The sequence below is a fragment of the Musca autumnalis genome, unplaced genomic scaffold (assembly GCF_047663935.1).
Source record: "Musca autumnalis isolate F117 unplaced genomic scaffold, ASM4766393v1 scaffold_3, whole genome shotgun sequence".
Classification (NCBI taxonomy): domain Eukaryota; kingdom Metazoa; phylum Arthropoda; class Insecta; order Diptera; family Muscidae; genus Musca; species Musca autumnalis.
Genome location: NW_027411866.1, coordinates 152,086,791 through 152,104,969, shown reverse-complemented (window position 1 = coordinate 152,104,969; position 18,179 = coordinate 152,086,791). Strand labels below are relative to the sequence as shown.

At 36.9% G+C, this 18,179-nt stretch overlaps 3 protein-coding genes across 4 annotated transcripts in view; 1 reads left to right on the top strand and 2 right to left on the bottom strand.

The window, feature by feature from the left end:
- Positions 1 to 437: 437 nt before the first annotated feature.
- LOC141397938 (RUN domain-containing protein 1) lies at positions 438 to 6,103 on the bottom strand. Of its 2 annotated transcripts, none has more exons than XM_073974925.1 (4): positions 4,551 to 6,103; positions 4,299 to 4,485; positions 1,399 to 2,334; positions 438 to 1,333 (listed from the first exon to the last, which is right to left on the bottom strand). In XM_073974925.1, exons 1-4 carry the CDS (start codon positions 5,941 to 5,943, stop codon positions 1,144 to 1,146), a joined length of 2,706 nt encoding a protein of 901 aa, XP_073831026.1. In that variant the 5' UTR covers positions 5,944 to 6,103; the 3' UTR covers positions 438 to 1,143. The 2 variants fall into 2 exon arrangements, with proteins under 2 accessions (XP_073831026.1, XP_073831027.1); XM_073974926.1 differs by having other exon boundaries at positions 4,569 to 6,089.
- A 603-nt stretch (positions 6,104 to 6,706) lies between these two features.
- bcn92 (LYR motif-containing protein bcn92) lies at positions 6,707 to 14,824 on the top strand. Its single transcript, XM_073974932.1, has 3 exons — positions 6,707 to 6,882; positions 6,978 to 7,098; positions 14,548 to 14,824. The coding sequence occupies exons 1-3, from the start codon at positions 6,803 to 6,805 to the stop codon at positions 14,623 to 14,625; spliced, it is 279 nt and encodes a 92-aa protein (XP_073831033.1). The 5' UTR covers positions 6,707 to 6,802; the 3' UTR covers positions 14,626 to 14,824.
- The window catches only part of Pgd (phosphogluconate dehydrogenase), a 25,219-nt gene continuing 21,860 nt past the window's right edge, over positions 14,821 to 18,179 (bottom strand). The window contains exons 4-5 of the mRNA XM_073974928.1: positions 15,492 to 16,362; positions 14,821 to 15,432 (exon numbers count right to left, since the gene is read on the bottom strand). Coding sequence (XP_073831029.1) covers positions 15,090 to 15,432; positions 15,492 to 16,362 — 1,214 coding nt within the window. The 3' untranslated portion in view covers positions 14,821 to 15,089. The remainder of the gene's footprint in view (positions 15,433 to 15,491; positions 16,363 to 18,179) is intronic.

The window sequence follows — 18,179 nt, the reverse complement described above, 5'->3', positions numbered from 1 at the left end:
TCGGTATTTTGAAGGTTGTGGCAACATTAATCCACCGAAATGGCTGAAATTTGTGGTGGAGGGTATAAAAAGTTCGGCCCGACCGAACTTAACGCTTTTCTTACTTGTTTATATTTTTATGGGTTCCAGTAGTGCGATTCTCTAACTATTTTTTTAAGTTACCTACAAAAATCGGAAAAATTAAAATGCTAATAACTTCGGTAATTAACGATAGTATTCGGTAAGTTGGTGACCATATTTCATTCAAAATTTTGCGTTTTAATGTTACTGATTTATTTCGGTAACGGAAAAATGAGTTGGAGAATGGCACTACAGAGCTTCAAACATAATTAAAAGCCACAAGTTTTTTAGGTTATATTCTATAACTTTTATAGTGATATATTTTTATTTATTATTTATTTATTTTATTAATTTGAGGATTAAAAAGGACAAAGGGATTTTGTTTTGGATTTTTACTATAATACATTTAAATATAAGAACATGTGTTTATATGTATTTTAGGGTATATATGTATGTAAGTAAATATGCATGTAAATGGATAGAAAATGGGCAAAAAGTTCTGGACGAAGATGTCCATGCAGTTGTTCATTAATTTTGGTTTCATTAAAATTTACATTAAAAACAAAATTAATTATGACTAGAGTGTTTATTTTTTATATATGCTTCCATATACATATAAATATTTTGTTATATAAGGTTGGGATTTACGGTTTGCAAATTTATTTAATTTGGATTATTTTATATTTTGAACAAAAAAGTAATAAATTGCATTAAATATTTGTTTGTGGTTCGGCTAAACGTTAAACATAATAAATCCGTCCAAAGCTGACACTTTTTTATTAATATTGCACTTTAGCTTATAGTTATGATCAGTACGTTGGATGGGGAAATACTAGGAAAAATACTTAAATCGAACTTCCATGCGAGAATGTTGTAGAGAATTGGATCCCTAGATGTGCTTAAAGGTAAGTAGTAAGGAAAATTTGCTTAAACTAAATTTGGATACGACGATATGGATTCTGCTTTATAGCAATAAAATTGTCAAATATGTTGCATGAAAACATGAAATATTCCAATGGACTCAATTACCACCCCCCGCCATACATGCAGATCAAAAAACAATGTCATAAATCAAAAGAAAATTTAAAGATTACGAAAATGTCGCACAGCCAAATCAACAGGTAAATCGAAATCATATTTGGTTAAGACATCAATGGAACGTAAAGCATCACGAAAGCCAGTACAGGCAACATAACTATTCGCCATATAATAGTTGTCCACCAAATCGTTGCAGCTGAATATAAGATTCAACCATTCCACCAATTGATGAGAACTGTAAAAGCAAAAAATCGATTAATTAAATGCATCAATCTACACACATTTTTCATTCCCACTCACTTTAGGCCAGCACAAACAAATGCCTTAAAGTGTGCATTATAACTTCTCTTATAGGGACGATGCATGGCAATTATACTGCCCACTGTACTTAACAAATTTTGCTTAGATGTTACTGCCTGGGAGTTAACAATGTCCAAATTAAAACTCTGCGACAGTTTTCGTGCCGGAGTATTATTATACTCATCGCCATGTTTCAAATAGTAATATTCCAATATTAATTCCCAGGCATGCATGGGCCTTGTATTGCCCGTCGAAAACAGACCTCCTCCATTGCCGCCATTATCAGCATCTGGCCAAATATTACCGCTGCTGGTGTCCATACCCTCAACATCATCATAACCAAATGCTGCCGATGACGAAGACAAAAATGAACCACCAGCATCACAGTCACGTGCCCGAAAATTATGTTCAGCCATAAAAACAGGGGACGGATTAAGGCAGCGCATGAAAGGTACAATGAGACTTGAAGTCATTTGCGGTGAAGATTCTATCCTTAGACCATGTTGTATAAGTTTCAATAATGTCATGGCGAAATTTTTCCTCACCGCTGTAGTTAGTTCCTTGTTCAAAGTGTTTATGGTATCACCTCTTACCCGGGCACAGTGAGTCATTCTTCGATTATTCTGTTGTTGCCAATTGTAGTAATCATTCATCGTATCGTAATCATCTTCATCGGAATCTGAAGAAACTTGATAGGGCTTCATTTGATTGCGATAATTTGCGGCAGCTTTTATGCCATTCCTGGTAGCTCTTGGAGGGATTGTTGTCAGCATACCATTTCCGGCCGATGTCGATGGTTGACTGGTGGCTACCTCTGCTGATCGTGCTTTCTTCATAGATTTTCGTAATTTTGCCAATTTTTCACGATCAAAATTTAATGTTGCTGCCAATGAGGCTACTTCTTGAATATCCACTTCGAGCTGGGCACGTAAATCACTGGAATCAAATGGGGAATTTAAATTGATTAGTTGGTGTTACCATTTACAAGGTGTTGACGTCGCTTATTGCTGTATTATTATTTCAGAATGAATTGCCCTGACGGTTCTTGTCTATTAGGATTGAGGTATTTTCAGATCGTGGACTTGATAGCCGCGAGTATTGCTTAATTTAGTCTTTCACTTGATTCGACTAAAACTTGATTCCTCTTGTACAGAAACCTACCCTACCGATGTAAAGATCTTGGTCGGATTCGATCCCACATCCTAACGGATAAACTGCCAAGTAAAAACGGGCTTGATTTACAGTTGGGAGGCATTATTTTGTCTATAGAAACCTTAACCTCAAGAGGCCTTCTCTCAAGAGGTATTCTTTTGTCTATATAAACCGTAAGTGGTCTTTCATTGTCTGTAGAAGGCCTCAAGAGGCATTTCCTTTTTTCTTCTTGTCTTTGAATACCTTGTCTATGTAAGCCCTCAAGAGATATTTCCTTGTCTGGCATTTCCTTTCTGTAGAAGATCTCAGGAGGTATTTTCTTGTCTGTGGAAGACCTCGGGAGGTATTTTCTTGTCTATGTAAGCCCTCAAGAGATATTTCCTTGTCTGTAGAAAACCTCAGGAGATATTTTCTTGTCTTTGAGATATTTTCTTGTCTTTGAAGACAACAAGAAGTATTTTCTTGTCTGTGGAAGACCTCAGGAGGCTTTCTCTTGTCTATAGAAGACCTCAAGAGGTCTTCACTTGCCTATAGAAGAACTTAAAAGGTCTTCTGTTGTGTACACTAGACCTTAATAGAACTTCTCTTGTCTACAGAAGACCTCACGAGGTATTCTCTTGCCTAAAGAAGTCTTTAGGTGGTATTCCTTGTCTATAGAAGCCATCAAGGGTCATCTCCTTGTTTGTAGAAGACCTCAAGAGGTATTTTATTGTCTATGACCTCAAGAGGTATTTTATTGTCTATTGAAGACCTTAAGACGTCTCTCTTTGTCTGTAGAAGAGATCAGGAGGTATTTTTTATCTTTGAAGACCTCAGGAGACCTTCTCTTGTCTATAGAAGACCTCAAAGGTCTTCTATAACCTCTTGAAGACCTCAAGAGGTCTTCTCTTTCTTATAGAAAACCTCAGGAGGTCTTCCCTTGTCTGTAGAAATCCTCAAGAGGTCTTCTCTGGTCTTTAGAAGACCTCAAGAGGACTTATCTTCTCTATGGAAACCCTCAAGAAGTTTTCTCTGGTCTATTGAAGACCTCAAGAAGTCTTCTCTTGTCTACAGAAGACCTTAAGAGGTTTTTCAGTGGGTCTTCCCTTGTTTATAGAAGCTATCAAGATTCATCTCCTTGTTTGTAGAAAACCTCAGAAGGTATTTTCTTGTCTATAGAAGATCTCAAGAGGTATTTTATTGACTATGAACTCAAGAGGTCTTCTCTGGTCTATAGAAGATCGCATGAGGTCTTCTTTGGTCTATAGAAGATCTCAAGAGGTCTTCTCTGGTCTATAGATAACCTCAAGAGGTCTTCTCTGGTCTATAGAAGACCTCAAGAGGTCTTCTCTGGTCTATAGAAGACCTCAAGAGGTCTTCTCTGGTCTATAGAAGACCTCAAGAGGTCTTCTCTGGTCTATAGAAAACCTCAAGAAGTCATCTCTGTTCTATAGAAGACCCCAAGAGGTCTTCTTTTGTCTATAGATGACCTAAAGAGACCTTTCTTTGTCTGTAGAAGACCTCAGGAGGTATTTTATTGTCTTTGAACCACAGGAGACCTTGTCTTGTCTATAGAAGACTTCAAGAGATCTTCTCTTGTTTATGGAAGACCTAATGAGGTCTTCTCTTGTCTATAGAAGACCTCAAGAGGTCCTCTCTCTCTCTCTGTGTTGTACTCCATCTTAATTGAAACATCAATTTACAACCTTTCTGATTTAATTTTTTATGATTTCGATTCAATTTTTTTATATATCCTACTTTGTACTTACCCCCAATGATTTCCTTTATTAGTTTTCTTAAGGGTATTCTTTTGAAACTCCTCGGGCTTGGCACCAAAATGTGTGGTAGCAAACATTTGCATTAGCAGCGAAGCCTTATCCATTAAACTATGTGCCTTGTGGTGTAAACTTTCGCGAGTTGCAGCTGTTGTAGCCTCGGAGGATTTAACACGGGAACCTTAATAAATATAAAGAAGAAAACAATATTAATATCAAATTCTCTGCCTAGAGGTACTAATATACCCTCAGTTTTTTCTTCACCATTTATTAAAGCCGCCGTGGGATCATTTGGTTTAAGTGAATCATTTCTCTTTTTTGCCGAATAACTGTTATAGGCTTCACTTAATTTCTCACTACCCGATGTTAGGGTTTTCATTTTACTTTCCTCAGTGTCACATTGTAAAAATGCAATAAAACGTTCCAAATCTGTTATCTGAGTCTTCAATTGGGCCACCAATTGCTCCTTCATTTTCAAAGGACCAACAAATTCACCAATGGCATTGTCTACCTGCGATTTGAGTTCTTCGGCAGTAAGCTCGGGTAATTTTTGTTCATCTACCTTAAAATTGAGTTTGGTTTTTAGTTCATCAATAATGATTTTTTGTTTTTCCAAAAGGATATGTTGAGGCAGAACAGGTGCACCCGATTCATAGGCAATTTTTTCCAATTCAGTTAATTGTGATTTTAGCTGTTCAATTAATTCGAACTGGCGAGCCTCTTCAGTGTGATTTTTCAGGGAAGAGCCGCAGCGACTTGCTGTTCTACTTAGAGCAGAAATGTTGGACTGATCTGGAATACCTTGAAAGGCAAATTCTTCTAAATCTTTTAACAATTGATCTCTTTCGTGTGGTGGGGCTTCCACAATTTGTCGTACCCTAAGCTGGACATGGGCAAAGTGGGATGTCAAGGCCATCAGGGAGGATGTAAGCATTTCTTGTTCCTCTTCAAGTGTTTTTAAACGTGCTATTTCCATGCCATCATCTCCATTATGTGCGAAATCCTGCTTTTCTTGACTGACATCTGATTGACTTAAAAGTTCTAATTCAGATTCCGGACTAAGCAGTTCCGAAGAGGGTGTAACTGCATCATCATAATTGGCCCCAAGGGGAGACCAACGTTCACTTAAAGGCTGCAAGGAATCATCAAAGTCTCCCGGTGAAAAATCCAAGGAAACATCCAGAGGTTGGTTGTCATTTGTTTGCGGTGGTGCGGGTGGGAGTGGTGGTGGTGAGAGTACAACAGTAGCACACAAATCTGTTGATTTGGGAAGTTCATTATTTGTCACCATTTGCGAAAAGTTGGCAAAACCTTCCGAAGCGGTTTCTCTTTCGTTTTCATTGGAATTTTCACAACAGCTGCTACTCTCCCCAATCTTTAAGTTTTCTTCTGGTCGCAATTGTTGCAATTTTGTTTCGAGGTCTTCTTTTGTGGTCATAAATGTGTCGTCGTCATCAACCTTGTCTATGCCTAACGGCCCTCCTCCTCTACCATCACCACCTCCAACACTTTCTTCTAGTGTTAACAGGACAACATCTTCTTTGCTTTGTTCCACAAAGCCTTCGTCGAATTTCTTTGCCTCAAATTGCAATTCTTTGGCAAATTTACACACAATTTTTTCACAATCTGTTGTATTCATGTTTGTAGAATGTCCTGGAAGTGCTGCATTATAATTTATTCAACATTTTAAGCAGTTTTTCCCGATGTATTTAAAAATTCTAAACACTTTTCACACTCCCGAGAAAAAAATCAATTGCTCAAGTATGTTATTTTTCCCTGTTTGACAGTTGTAAATGTATAATGTGTTTGATAAGTAATCTCTCTTTTTATCTCATAAAAAAAGAGTTCCTTTTAAATGGGGGTGGTTTGGAAACCAAACAACGGTAATTGGGGGAAAATCCAACATTAGCATAGACACGATCCAATAAGAACATTGCTGGTCAAATGTCTGCTTATAATTCCCTTATGTCTCTACAAACAAAGATGTCAATATTATAAGATAGGAAAAGTCAATTGTGAAAAATTAACTGTAGAGGGAGTTAACCTCTGTTGCTACGACATCATAGCAACATTCTGTTAAACGAAAACTGTTATTCATTGGAATATTGACAAGAAAAACATTAAAACTCAAGTTTGACGGCATTCGCTTTTGATTTTTTCATTGAATGAACATTAAAAAATGAAAAGAAATAAATTTCAGCCACAAAACACGACGTTAATGTTTTCTGCCGCGAGAAATGGGAATCAAAAACGATTGGCATTGCTGTTATCAATTCCAGTGTGTTGTGTAGCCATCTGTAACCAAAATGTGGAACTATTAGCATATGTTTTTGGAAAATGCATTTGTTCGGGTCTTTATTGCTATACGTCTTTGTTCCTTTTACTGAACAAATTTTATTGAACTTTTTTATACATAAGTCAATCAGCTGTTTGCGGCATTGGGAGAATTTATGCAATAAAAATAAATAACAAGTAATTGGAAATTAATAGTTAAAAAGATGTCCACACGCCGCTTAGCCAAGTCCCTGTATCGCCAGCTACTACGTGAAGCTGAAAAGTTACCTGCATATAATTTCAGGTATTTTATCTTTTGTTATGTTGTTTGTTGTTGTTTCTTATCTCGAGATGGAACGTAAATTTTAGAAAAACTTAAATGAAATTTATTATTTTCAGATTGTATGCCATACGTAAAATACGCGACACATTCCAAGCCAACAAAACGATCAATGATTTTGAAGCCATCGATAGGGAAATAGCCACAGCAAAACAAAGTTTGGAAATGCTAAGAAGACAGGTGAGTGTGCAAAATCTTATTGAATGTATGTATTTAAATAAAATAAACATGGTGAAATTCTGTGATACTATTAGTTTGGTATATAGGGAATTGCTCTGCTTCCAAGGTAGATCTCGGTCACCCTATTTTGGCAATATATACGTAGATGTTTAAATCCTCCACTGATATTTCTGATAAAAACTTAAATTACTGAAGATAAGTTGGTGACAGCGGAAAGGGAGCCTGCGAATAACAGACTCATAATAAAGGACATGATTTATAAATTAAATGCAAACAATAAATCGTAAATCAGGATAAGAACTCGGCAACATTTTGTAAAAACGCCAGCTCATTTAGCCTTTTAAGTTCAAAGCTGTTTCAAGAAATTTTCAGACTTGATACCTCAGCAATGCTCCTATGCTGTAGCAAAATCATTTTCACATGTAATTCGAAGAATTTCAGTTGTGATTTCATTATTTATTTGAGAATTCCAATTGAAATTCGAATTATTACATTTATAATTTTTTCATTCGTAATTCGAATTTTTCATTTCCAAATCCAATTTCTTCATACTTTTATTTTTTCTGCCTGCGTAACTTCATTAGTGTGAATTCTATCAAATAGATGTTCCCTAGATCATGAAGATCTCACCTGTAGTGCCTGGGTGGGTGAAGCCTGTAACACCCAAGTAGGTAATGCATCGACAACATCTTGTTGTGCAGATGCTTCAGTAAAATCTTCATATCTTCATGAATATGTTCCTTTGGTGTCATGAGGTGGCATCCTGTTTTAATCCTCAGGGCGGCATTCTGACATTTTGAAAATTCTTCCACTCAGCGCCAACATTTGCAAACCACACCGGGCTATCTCTTTGTAAGAAGTCAACAAGTTTTCTTTGTCTGCACCACAAGATTATTTGGTCAGCGATTGGAACACATTGTTCCCACTTCTTTAATTTTCCCAAATAGTTGTGGCAAGCGCCCATATTTTGGTGTACGTAGTTTGTGGTCGGAATGTGGTCGTGTTCAGCGGAGCCTCATTTCAGCCGTCCATGGGTGAACAGTGTGGCAGTGGATGTAGCTGCGCATATTTTCATATTCCTCAGGAGGAAGAACTGCGCGAAGTCAGCTAGGTACATATTTAACCCATTGCATTCGTCACCGACAATAGAACCCAACGCCAAAATACTGATAAGTGTTACAAGATCCTCTAATCCTCGCACAAGCATAAATGAAGCTATCAATTTTCTCGGCCAGCTCTGTAGCCCTCTGGTCATTGCTTAGAACGGAATGCCAATGTTCATGATGATGAGTCCCACAAAAGCGGACTAATATCAGGCATATGACGAAGGATACAACTATTCATCGGCAGTTTCTATGCCCCCCATACATTCCTGTATGGGTCAGTAGAGTCAAGTTGAGGCAATATTGGTTTGTTTGTACAGACTTGTGTATAAGCAAGGCGAGTCCTCCCCCTACGCTTTTTGTACGAACCATTCGTAAAACGTTGAAACCATCGCAACTTTGGAAGCTACAGGTGACGAAGAGCTTTGTTTTGTGGATAGCGGCGACTATGATTGTTCTCCGACTCATAAAGTGTACCGTTTCAATTGATTTTTTCAATTATTTAATTTTGTTACTGCAAACAAAGCCTAGGACAAAATAGATGGTTACATTATACATAAAACTAATGTGGGGATCCGTTGGATATTTTTACCGAAGGTTCTCAGCCATATAAAGTTTTTCGTTCAGGAAGTTCATACTTCCTGATATTATGGTGCAAAAGATCTAAAAAATACTAATATGGCTGTTGGCAGGATAGTTATCGAAACGAATGACTGACACTGGTCCAACCTGTTCACATTGTAATATTTCTATCAAACATACACTCCACGAAAGTTAAAAATGTTTGCTTCGGTGCAGTTTAAGGGCTATTCGAGAATTATTTTGAAATTTTCTTCGAAGGTTGTCCTTGTGGTTCTGATTGCAACGATAATGACCCAAAGGCTCTAAAAATCCTAAGGTGACAAACTAAAATGACTGCATAATACTATAATTATCGAAAGTAATGACTCGTATTATTAGATCCAGCTCTACGATAGACCATATAGGGTTACTTCTTCAGTAGTGCGATTCTCTAACTCATTTTTGAGTTACCGACAAATGTCGGTAAAAATAAAATGCTTATAATTTCGGTAATTAACGATGTTTTCCGTAAGTTAGCGACGAATAAAAAGCAGTTGTAAAGTTGAACTTTTCATCCATAATTTTGTGATTTTTGTCGGTAACTCAAAAAATGAGTTAGAGAATCGCACTACAGGTAACTCTTTGGCAAAGCCCAACACTTTTGAGCCTTAATCCAGTTTAGGGCCACTTCTCCGGTCTTGTCAAAATTTTTAATATGGGTTCCGAAATGTCCCAATATTTAGGGTTACTCCTTCATACATCTCTCTCACTAATGTTTTTAGTAGTCTTTGTTACCATGTCCAATTCTCTTCTCTTACTATCCTAAGCTTGTTGCCCACAACCCATCTGATGCTGAGTTTTTAAATAATATACTTCGGGATTCAAATATTACCACATCAGTTACTTAACGTCATGCTAATGAGATTTTCCCTGAAACACAAACAACTACTTTAACTCAATAGCAATCCAATCAATGCCGTATACTCTCGTACAACGTAGCAAATTTCGGAAACTCGCTCATTTTTGGACATTTTATTTCATACATAAACAATTTCGACATATTCTTCCTATTTGAAACTCACATTACTCAAGATAAACGTCATCATTTCTCTTATATGTTTAAAAATTATTTACTTCATTGGATTGATGCCGTGAAAACACACAACGCTGGCCGTGCTAAAGGTGGATGTCTCTATGGTTACAGGAGAAATCTGGAAAAAGTATATAATTTAAAATTCACAACTATTTCAAATAATAATGTCGCACTTTCTGCCAAATTTAATCACGATTTGATTTATTTTATTCCACGTTATTTAAATTGCACAAATTGGGAGGATGACTTCTGCTCTTTCGATGACTTCTTAAACCAACTTTCGCCTGCCAACTTTTGTATTGTTGGGAACCTCAACGCCAGAATAGGTCCAGAACAAGACCTTGACAAACAGCTTCTTCAAGAATTTTCACATATAAATGCCACTCGTAACTCAAAAGACAACGTTCTAGGCGGAATTGTGCTGAATGGTAGGATAAGCGGGGATTTAGACGGTGAAATAAGTTTTTGTGGCGGTGTTGGTTGCTCAGTAATCGATTACTGTATATGCTCTATTGGTTTATTAGCATACACACGTAACTTAAAAATTGAAAACAAACCCTTTTCTGATCACATGCCATTGGAAATAGAATTTCAGATTCCAAACACACATACTATTGTAAGAAATAATGAACCAGTAAAACTTCTTTGGAATAAACAAGCTGCTATGACATATTCGCAAAATCTTACTAACTTAACCGGCACTACAAATAACTGCAGGAATGAGTCTGTAGACGTTATGGTTGAATCAATCAAAAGTAAAATCCGAAGTGCTCATGTCGATCACAAAAAACCACACTGTTTTGAGCCCAAACAAAAATGGTTCAATTGGAAATGTGCGCGTCTGCGTAAAAGAATGATGAGCCATCTTAACATATATAGAAGAGACAACACACTGAACAATAGAGAGAGTTACCTAAGTGCTAGGAAAGAATACCAACGCTGTTGCTACACTACGAAACTGGATTTTTATAATGATAACCTATCCAAGTTGAACTTTGTGTCCACTTCCAAAGACTGGTGGAAAGTATCAAACAGCCTGAAAAGGAAAAACTTCAAGCAGATAGGGGAACTTACTGCAGATGATTTTCGACAATATTTTGGCAATCTATTAAATTCAACCCAACAAAATTGTTTCTATTGGTGCTTACCAGAGAACTCAGACCATGATCTTGATTGCCCCATACGGTTGTGTGAATTAAATATAGTGATATCTAGTTTAAAAGAAAACAAAGCCCCTGGTCCTGATGGCATATGTTATGAATTTTATAAAAATACCCCCCCTTGCTTTGTGAAAGAGATTCTAACCATTGTTAATGTAATATTTGTTGAAGAAAAATTCCCAGTTAGCTTTCATAACTCGATCTTATTGCCGCTCCATAAAAAAGGTGATCCCAATTGCGCAAATAACTACCGTGGCCTATCACTGATGGATACTCTTTGCAAAATATTCAACAATGTTCTTTTGAACCGGCTTACACAATGGATAGAGCATAACAACATACTCAATGAATATCAGGCTGGCTTCAGAAAACACTATTCTACCACAGACAATATTTTCAATTTGGTAAATATAATTCACTTAAATAAGTTGGCAGGGAAAAACACGTATGCGTTTTTTGTAGATTTTTCGTGTGCTTTTGATATGATTCCCAGAAACTCTCTCTTTTACAAACTGTCGGCTACTGGGTTGTCTTCTAAATTTATCCGCATACTGCAACTTTATTATACAACCAATACTAGCCAAGTTCGTGTCGGTGACTCACTTTCAGATCCGTTTTCCGTTGACCAAGGTGTCCGTCAAGGTTGTGTATTAAGCCCAGTTTTGTTTGCTCTCTATCTAAACGACCTGGCTGATACACTGCCCCACGGTGTAGACGTAACAGGCTCGCCAATTAAAATTCTGCTTTACGCAGATGATATAGTAATATTATCTGATTCTATTGATAAATTACAGCAAATGATTGACTCATTGTACGAGTACTGTAATTTGTGGTGTTTAAAAGTAAATTTAGAAAAATCGAAATTTGTAATATTTCGTAACGGGCCAAGAATATCCAAAACGCTATGCTGGAAATACGGGGAAAATAACATAGAAATCGTTAACAGTTACAAATACTTAGGTATCGAATTAACATACAATCTCTCTTTCAAGAAGCACCTATCATCTAAACTAAAAGCGGCTAAAATGTCAATTGCATCTACATGGTCAACTTATATTAATAACCCTAAAATTAACAATCATAATAAATTGAAAATTTTTTCTGCAGCATCCAGGTCAATCCTTTTCTATGGAGCGCCGATTTGGGGATATGTAAAACACGAGGAAGTAGAAAAACTCATAAGGTTTTTTATTAAAAAAATGCTACGACTTCCAAAAAATACACCAAATTACATGTTATTCCTTGAAACAGGCCTAACAAGTCTGTATCTAGATACTTTAAAAATACATTTCAGTTACATAAACAGAGCGCTTAGTCTACCTAATCACAGATTGCCTAAAATACTAGCAAATGTTGTTATCAGTGAAGGTTCATATTGGGCTGCAGAATGGTGTAACATAAGCCAGAAAATTCAATACGTTCCTCCTAATGCTCATAATCCACTGTGTATGTACTCGAAACATATCCTTAAATCTCTTTATAACAAAGAATTGTTGGATAACATTTCTTTGGCAAGAAGATCGCAATTTCACGATCTATATCCACAATTAACGTATTTCGGTGAATCACAATCTTTAATACAACTACCTTCATACATGGTTGGTGTTCTTATCAAAGCTAGGGGTGGAATGTTAGACTTGAACGCTCGATGTTTTAAATCCTCTTCCGTGGGCCTCTGCACACTATGCAATTTAGATGAAGTAGAGAATACTTCTCATTTTATTGGAAAATGTCCTGTTTTGAAACAATACAGACAACGCTATTTCTTAAAGACCTGTCTTACAAATAATGAAGTTCTAGACATTTTAAATGATACAAGAGGATTTAAAGCATTGTATGAATACATAGTATGCTGTTTGCAATATAGAAGATTAATTTTAGATGAATTTAACTAAAATTTTTAAACATGTTTTTGTTTTTTTTTTTTTCTTATACACACTACACAAAAATATTAATTTTAATGCCATTCCGTCTCACAACACAAAAATGTTAAGACGAATATAGATTTACATACACATACATATATAAGTACAACATCCCAGCAAACCAAAATCGGAAGAAACATCAGAGTTCGGACCGAATTCGGTCCGAAAGTCGGATGAAACGTCCGAGTTCGGATCCAAATTCGGTCCGAACTCTGTCCGAAAGTCATATGGCGTGGTTGACGTGTTCTCTGACCGAAATTCGGATGTTTTAGCCGACTTTCGGACCGAATTCGGTCCGAACTCTGATGAACTGTCGTATAAATTTCTGATTTATTTACCGACTATCGGACAGATATCGGTCCGAATTCGGAAGTAAAATCTTATGAAATTCGAAAGTGTTTGTCGACTTTCGGACCGAATTTGGTACTTAGTCAGATGAAATATCGTATGAACTTCTGATTTATTTACCAATATTCGAACAGAATTTGTTTTTATTATTAAAAGATGTTGAAAATACACAGTTAATTCATGAAATATCCAAATCCTATAAAAGTTTATCTACTATAAACATATTAAAGGTTTTAATATCATCTTATGCTGTGTTAAATTTGGTAGAAAAACAAACTGTGGAGAACAACAAATTCGTCAACACGTTCTGTGAAATATGTAAAACAATTGTTATTAATATATGAAAAATACATGTCTTCACATGCAAGAAATTTTGATACACATAAAAGTGTTCAGAAACTTTTTTTTTTTTGTTTTTTAAAATAGTCAGGCTTAATCCCATAGTCGTTGTTTTAATATTTTATTAAACCAACTTTAATTTATTAGTGGAAAAAAACTTAAAAAAAAAACTTAAACTTAAATTTGGTCATATACAAATATAAAACATATGACTTTCCACGGAATAGTGTTGAAGTTTGACGAAGAAAATCTTTACTTTCATTACCTTAATAAAAATAAAGAAATATCTATGCAACCGATCACTATGAATAACATTTAAACACTATTATGCATCAACACGCATAACAAAAATAAACCAAATTTGTTCCCCGATACAGAAATTAAAACCCGAGCACTCAATTTTTCGTTCGTACTGCATCAACAATTACACTTTCTTTTCTCTCTGCTTATTTACACTTAATTTTGCCAAAGCAGCACAAGAGAAAATAGAAAAATTCCCTTCAGAGAGGGAGAGAGAGGACGGGAAAAGTTCGTCAGACTAGTCGGACAGAGTTCGGACCGAAGTCGGTCAGACGCGTCGGAAAAAACTTCCGACTTTGAGCAGACGCGTCGGACGTCCGACATTGTGTTTGCTGGGATATTACATATTATTGTAATTGAATGTTTGTAATCTATTATAAAATAAAATAAATAAAATAAACTATCCTAATTATTCTCACTGATTACCAAAATGTTTCCCATACTTCTTTCATTGCATTTTCAAATATGTGCTCTGTTCCAGAACCTGCAAGAAGCTACTACTTTTTACTACTATAACAATTTTATGTTATGTTGCAGTACTGCAACAGGCCAATACATTGGAAAATCAAAAACCATAGAATTTCAATTATTTCAATGTATAAACTATTATATATTTTCAGGCCATCATTGGACACCTCTACTCGGCAGAAAAGTTGGTAATCGAAAACAAGAAAAGACTTAAACACTCAGACGATTAAAATGCAGCCGCTGTTCAATTGGAAATTCCACAAAGTTTGTTGATAATTAGTCGCGTCTTATGTTAATTCGTAGAAATAACTTTTGGCTTGTTTTGTTTTTGCATTTCAAAAAGGCGATTTTGTATGAAATGAACATGAAAAAGAAACTATAAAAGTAGTTTATTGTTAAGATTTAAAATAAAAAAAGATATAATCTAAATTTCTGTATTTTTTTACATTATTTATTTTTATATGCTTATAAAAAGGCGATTGTTTATACAAATTGTACATGTTTATATATTTTAAGAATATATGAATGTGTGCATATAACCAATTAACAAAATGGGTAAGTGAAAAGTGAATTTGTTTAATAACGCAATGAATGATTTTTTTTATAAATTATATAATTTTAATTTAGAATTTGTAAGAGAATCCGTCAATCCCTTTTAAACCGAACAATTTGATTGAAATTCGAGTTAATATCCTTAAGCTTGATATGTACTGGCTGATACATTGCCACCAGTTCCGGTCCAATTGGTATGTACAAATTTGCCCTCTTGACCCAGTAGTTCATAGGTATGGGCACCGAAATAATCACGTTGGGCCTGCAACAAATTGGCTGGTAAACGTTCCGAGCGATAACCATCGTAGAATGATAAAGCAGTGGATAAGGCAGGTACTGGTACACCCCATAAAAAGGCTTTGGAGACAACTTGGCGCCATGAATTCTGGCCAGTTGCAATGGCTTTTTTGAAGAATGGATCCAACAGGAGATTTGTTAATTTGGGATCTTTTTCATAAGCCTCTTTAATGTTACCCAAGAAGACACTAAAAAAAACATACAACATGTGTGAGTTGAATTTTTAAACATGATTCCCTCTACTTACCTTCTAATAATGCAACCTCCTCTCCACATCAAAGCTATGCCACCATAATTCAAATTCCATTTACTAACATTGGCTGCCTCACGCATCAACATAAATCCCTGGGCATAGGAGACAATCTTGGCACAATACAAAGCATGTTTTATGTCATTCAAAAACTCCTTTAGATTATCAACTTTAATGGGTGTGTTTGGACCACTTAGTTGCTTACTGGCTGCCACACGTTCATCTTTCAGTGCCGACAAACACCTTGAAAATACGGCCTCACCAATTAGTGTCACCGGTATACCATATTGCAAAGCAGCAATGGCTGTCCATTTCCCAGTACCTTTTTGACCAGCTGTATCGCGGATACGCTCCAACAAATAACCCTTATCATCTTTATATTTCAAAATATCTGCAGTAATTTCAATAAGGAATGAATCCAATTCTTCACTGTTCCATTTATCAAATTGTTGAGCTATCTCATCAGGTTTCAAACCCAAACTTGTCATTATATGATAGGCTTCGCAAATCAATTGCATATCGCCGTATTCAATACCATTATGGACCATTTTTACAAAGTGACCAGCACCACCTTCACCCACCCAATCACAGCATGGTTCATTGCCTGCTTTGGCACAAATTGCCTGGAATATGGGTTTTATTAGAGGCCAAGCTTCGGGATGACCACCGGGCATAAGTGAGGGTCCATAACGAGCACCTTCTTCACCACCACTAACACCAGAACCCACAAAGAGTATACCTTTCTCCTTCAGCTCATCACAACGACGTGCCGTATCCAAATATTCCGAATTTCCACCATCAATGATGACATCACCCGGTGAGAGTAGAGGAACAAGTTGTTCTATAAAACTGTCTACAGCTTGACCGGCTACAAAGAGAAGGAAATTAATATTCTATTAGTATCAGGTGGAATAGTTAAGCTAAGAAAAGTTATCAATTGAAAATAATAAAAATAAATTTCAGGAGGAAGAATAAGAATGCCATTTTAGAACCAACCATTTAATATATTTTGGAAGAAAACACCAGGAAGGACAACCGCTAAACCACAGATGAGGTTAAGGCAGCGATTAATAATACCAAGCCAAGTAAAGCCTTAGGTTCGGATGACATATCTATGGTTATGCTCAAACATATTGGTTTAGCAACAAAGAGCTACATAGTCAACATCCTGACATCTCAAAACAAGTCAGTGATTCCAGAATTATGGAAAAGGGACAGAATTATTCCTATAGCAAAAGCGGATAAAGTTGCCAACTACGGAGAATCATAAAGGCCAATCTCCCTATTATCACCCTCGGTAAAGGTTTTGGAATCCCTCTGCCCACCATGACTGAATAACTACCAATTGCTCAGCACAGATGTCGAATATAGCCAATGGTTTAAACCGGACCATATAAGAGAACAATAGTCTATATTGACCTGTCTCAAAAATTCAAGAAATAGTTGTGCAATTATTTGTTAACCACTCCTCTCAAAACTACCTGTATTTCCGAATGGTTTCATATGCATAAGACTGCACCATAATTTCAACTGAAGTGAACTTTAAAGAGCTAGAGGATATTTTGAATTACGCTATCATCATTCATACAGGGCCGAAACTTGGACTAATGAAACATTTAGAAATTTGGCAATTCCAAATTTGGCAATTATCCCCCGCCGGGGATAACAATCTTGAAGCGATGCGGGGGCTAGACGTCACAATCTTCTCATTTAACTTCTTGTAGTGTTGAACTGGGAGGCTGTGATCGACCAAAGGTTATCCACTCTCTGTCACGCAACAACTTAGTGCACTGGAACCCAAGTGTATCTCCAAGTTGAGTGACATATATTTGGTAGCGATCTCCTACCAAAGTAATTGTGAGATCCCCTAACACCGGGGTGTTACGCGACCTCGTGCCCATCGGTGTTCCTATGGTTTGCAGTTAGGGTACCAACTGTATTAGTACGGAGCCTCGCTGATACCTGGGCACCTCAGCGAGTAGTCAGCGCCCTAGTCATGGTAGAGGAGGGCTATGCCATGACTGTCCTCATCTCCCCCATTAATCAAATTTTTCTATGGATAATTCAAATTTTAAAACAAACCCCCAAAAAACAACAAACCTCAATCAACCCTCGATATCGACCCCGGCTACGACAACTGACAATGATGCACCCAGTGCAGTAATGACCCCATCCATGGGCGGGGACGACAGAACGACGACTCTGACAATGGACGTAGTCAGCGACGCCATAAATACTCAGAGCAGGGAATTGCTCGGTCTCCTGGAGGAGAATGAGACTTTCAGACTGAGTCAGGAGAGCCCCCCGCCGTGGGACTGGGAGGACTTCCCTCTGACGGACGACGAGATGGATGTCACAATCATTCCATCTCAATCGTCCAAGGAGGTAACTCCTTCAGCCACTCAAGGGGGTATAGTTCCAGCAGTCGAGAGACCTACTCCCTCAGGGGAAAAAGCGTCGGTCGTTACCGACAAGCCCTCCCTGTCTAGGCAAGATGCCTTGGTGAAAGGGGATGAAGAGGAGGAACTGTCATCAGACTCCTTATCCTCAGCAGCCAAGAAGAGCGGGCCCAGACAGAGGAAAGACAAGTATAATTATAAAAGGGCTATCTTCTACTGCAAGCGCTTCATAGGCGTGAATCCCGCTGAGGTAACTCAAGCGCAATTTCGGGAGATCGGATTGAAG

What these genes read in the sequence shown, in the direction of transcription:
- LOC141397938 (XM_073974925.1), bottom strand. Translation starts at nt 5,943, where the DNA reads ATGAATACAACAGATTGTGAAAAAATTGTGTGTAAATTTGCCAAAGAA. An exon ending in AATAAAGGAAATCATTGGGG is followed by an intron (nt 2,335 to 4,298) that starts GTAAGTACAAAG and finishes ATTTGATTCCAG; the next exon opens with TGATTTACGTGCCCAGCTCG. An exon ending in TTTGTTTGTGCTGGCCTAAA is followed by an intron (nt 1,334 to 1,398) that starts GTGAGTGGGAAT and finishes TTGCTTTTACAG; the next exon opens with TTCTCATCAATTGGTGGAAT.
- bcn92 (XM_073974932.1), top strand. Translation starts at nt 6,803, where the DNA reads ATGTCCACACGCCGCTTAGCCAAGTCCCTGTATCGCCAGCTACTACGT. An exon ending in TTACCTGCATATAATTTCAG is followed by an intron (nt 6,883 to 6,977) that starts GTATTTTATCTT and finishes TATTATTTTCAG; the next exon opens with ATTGTATGCCATACGTAAAA. An exon ending in TGGAAATGCTAAGAAGACAG is followed by an intron (nt 7,099 to 14,547) that starts GTGAGTGTGCAA and finishes ATATATTTTCAG; the next exon opens with GCCATCATTGGACACCTCTA.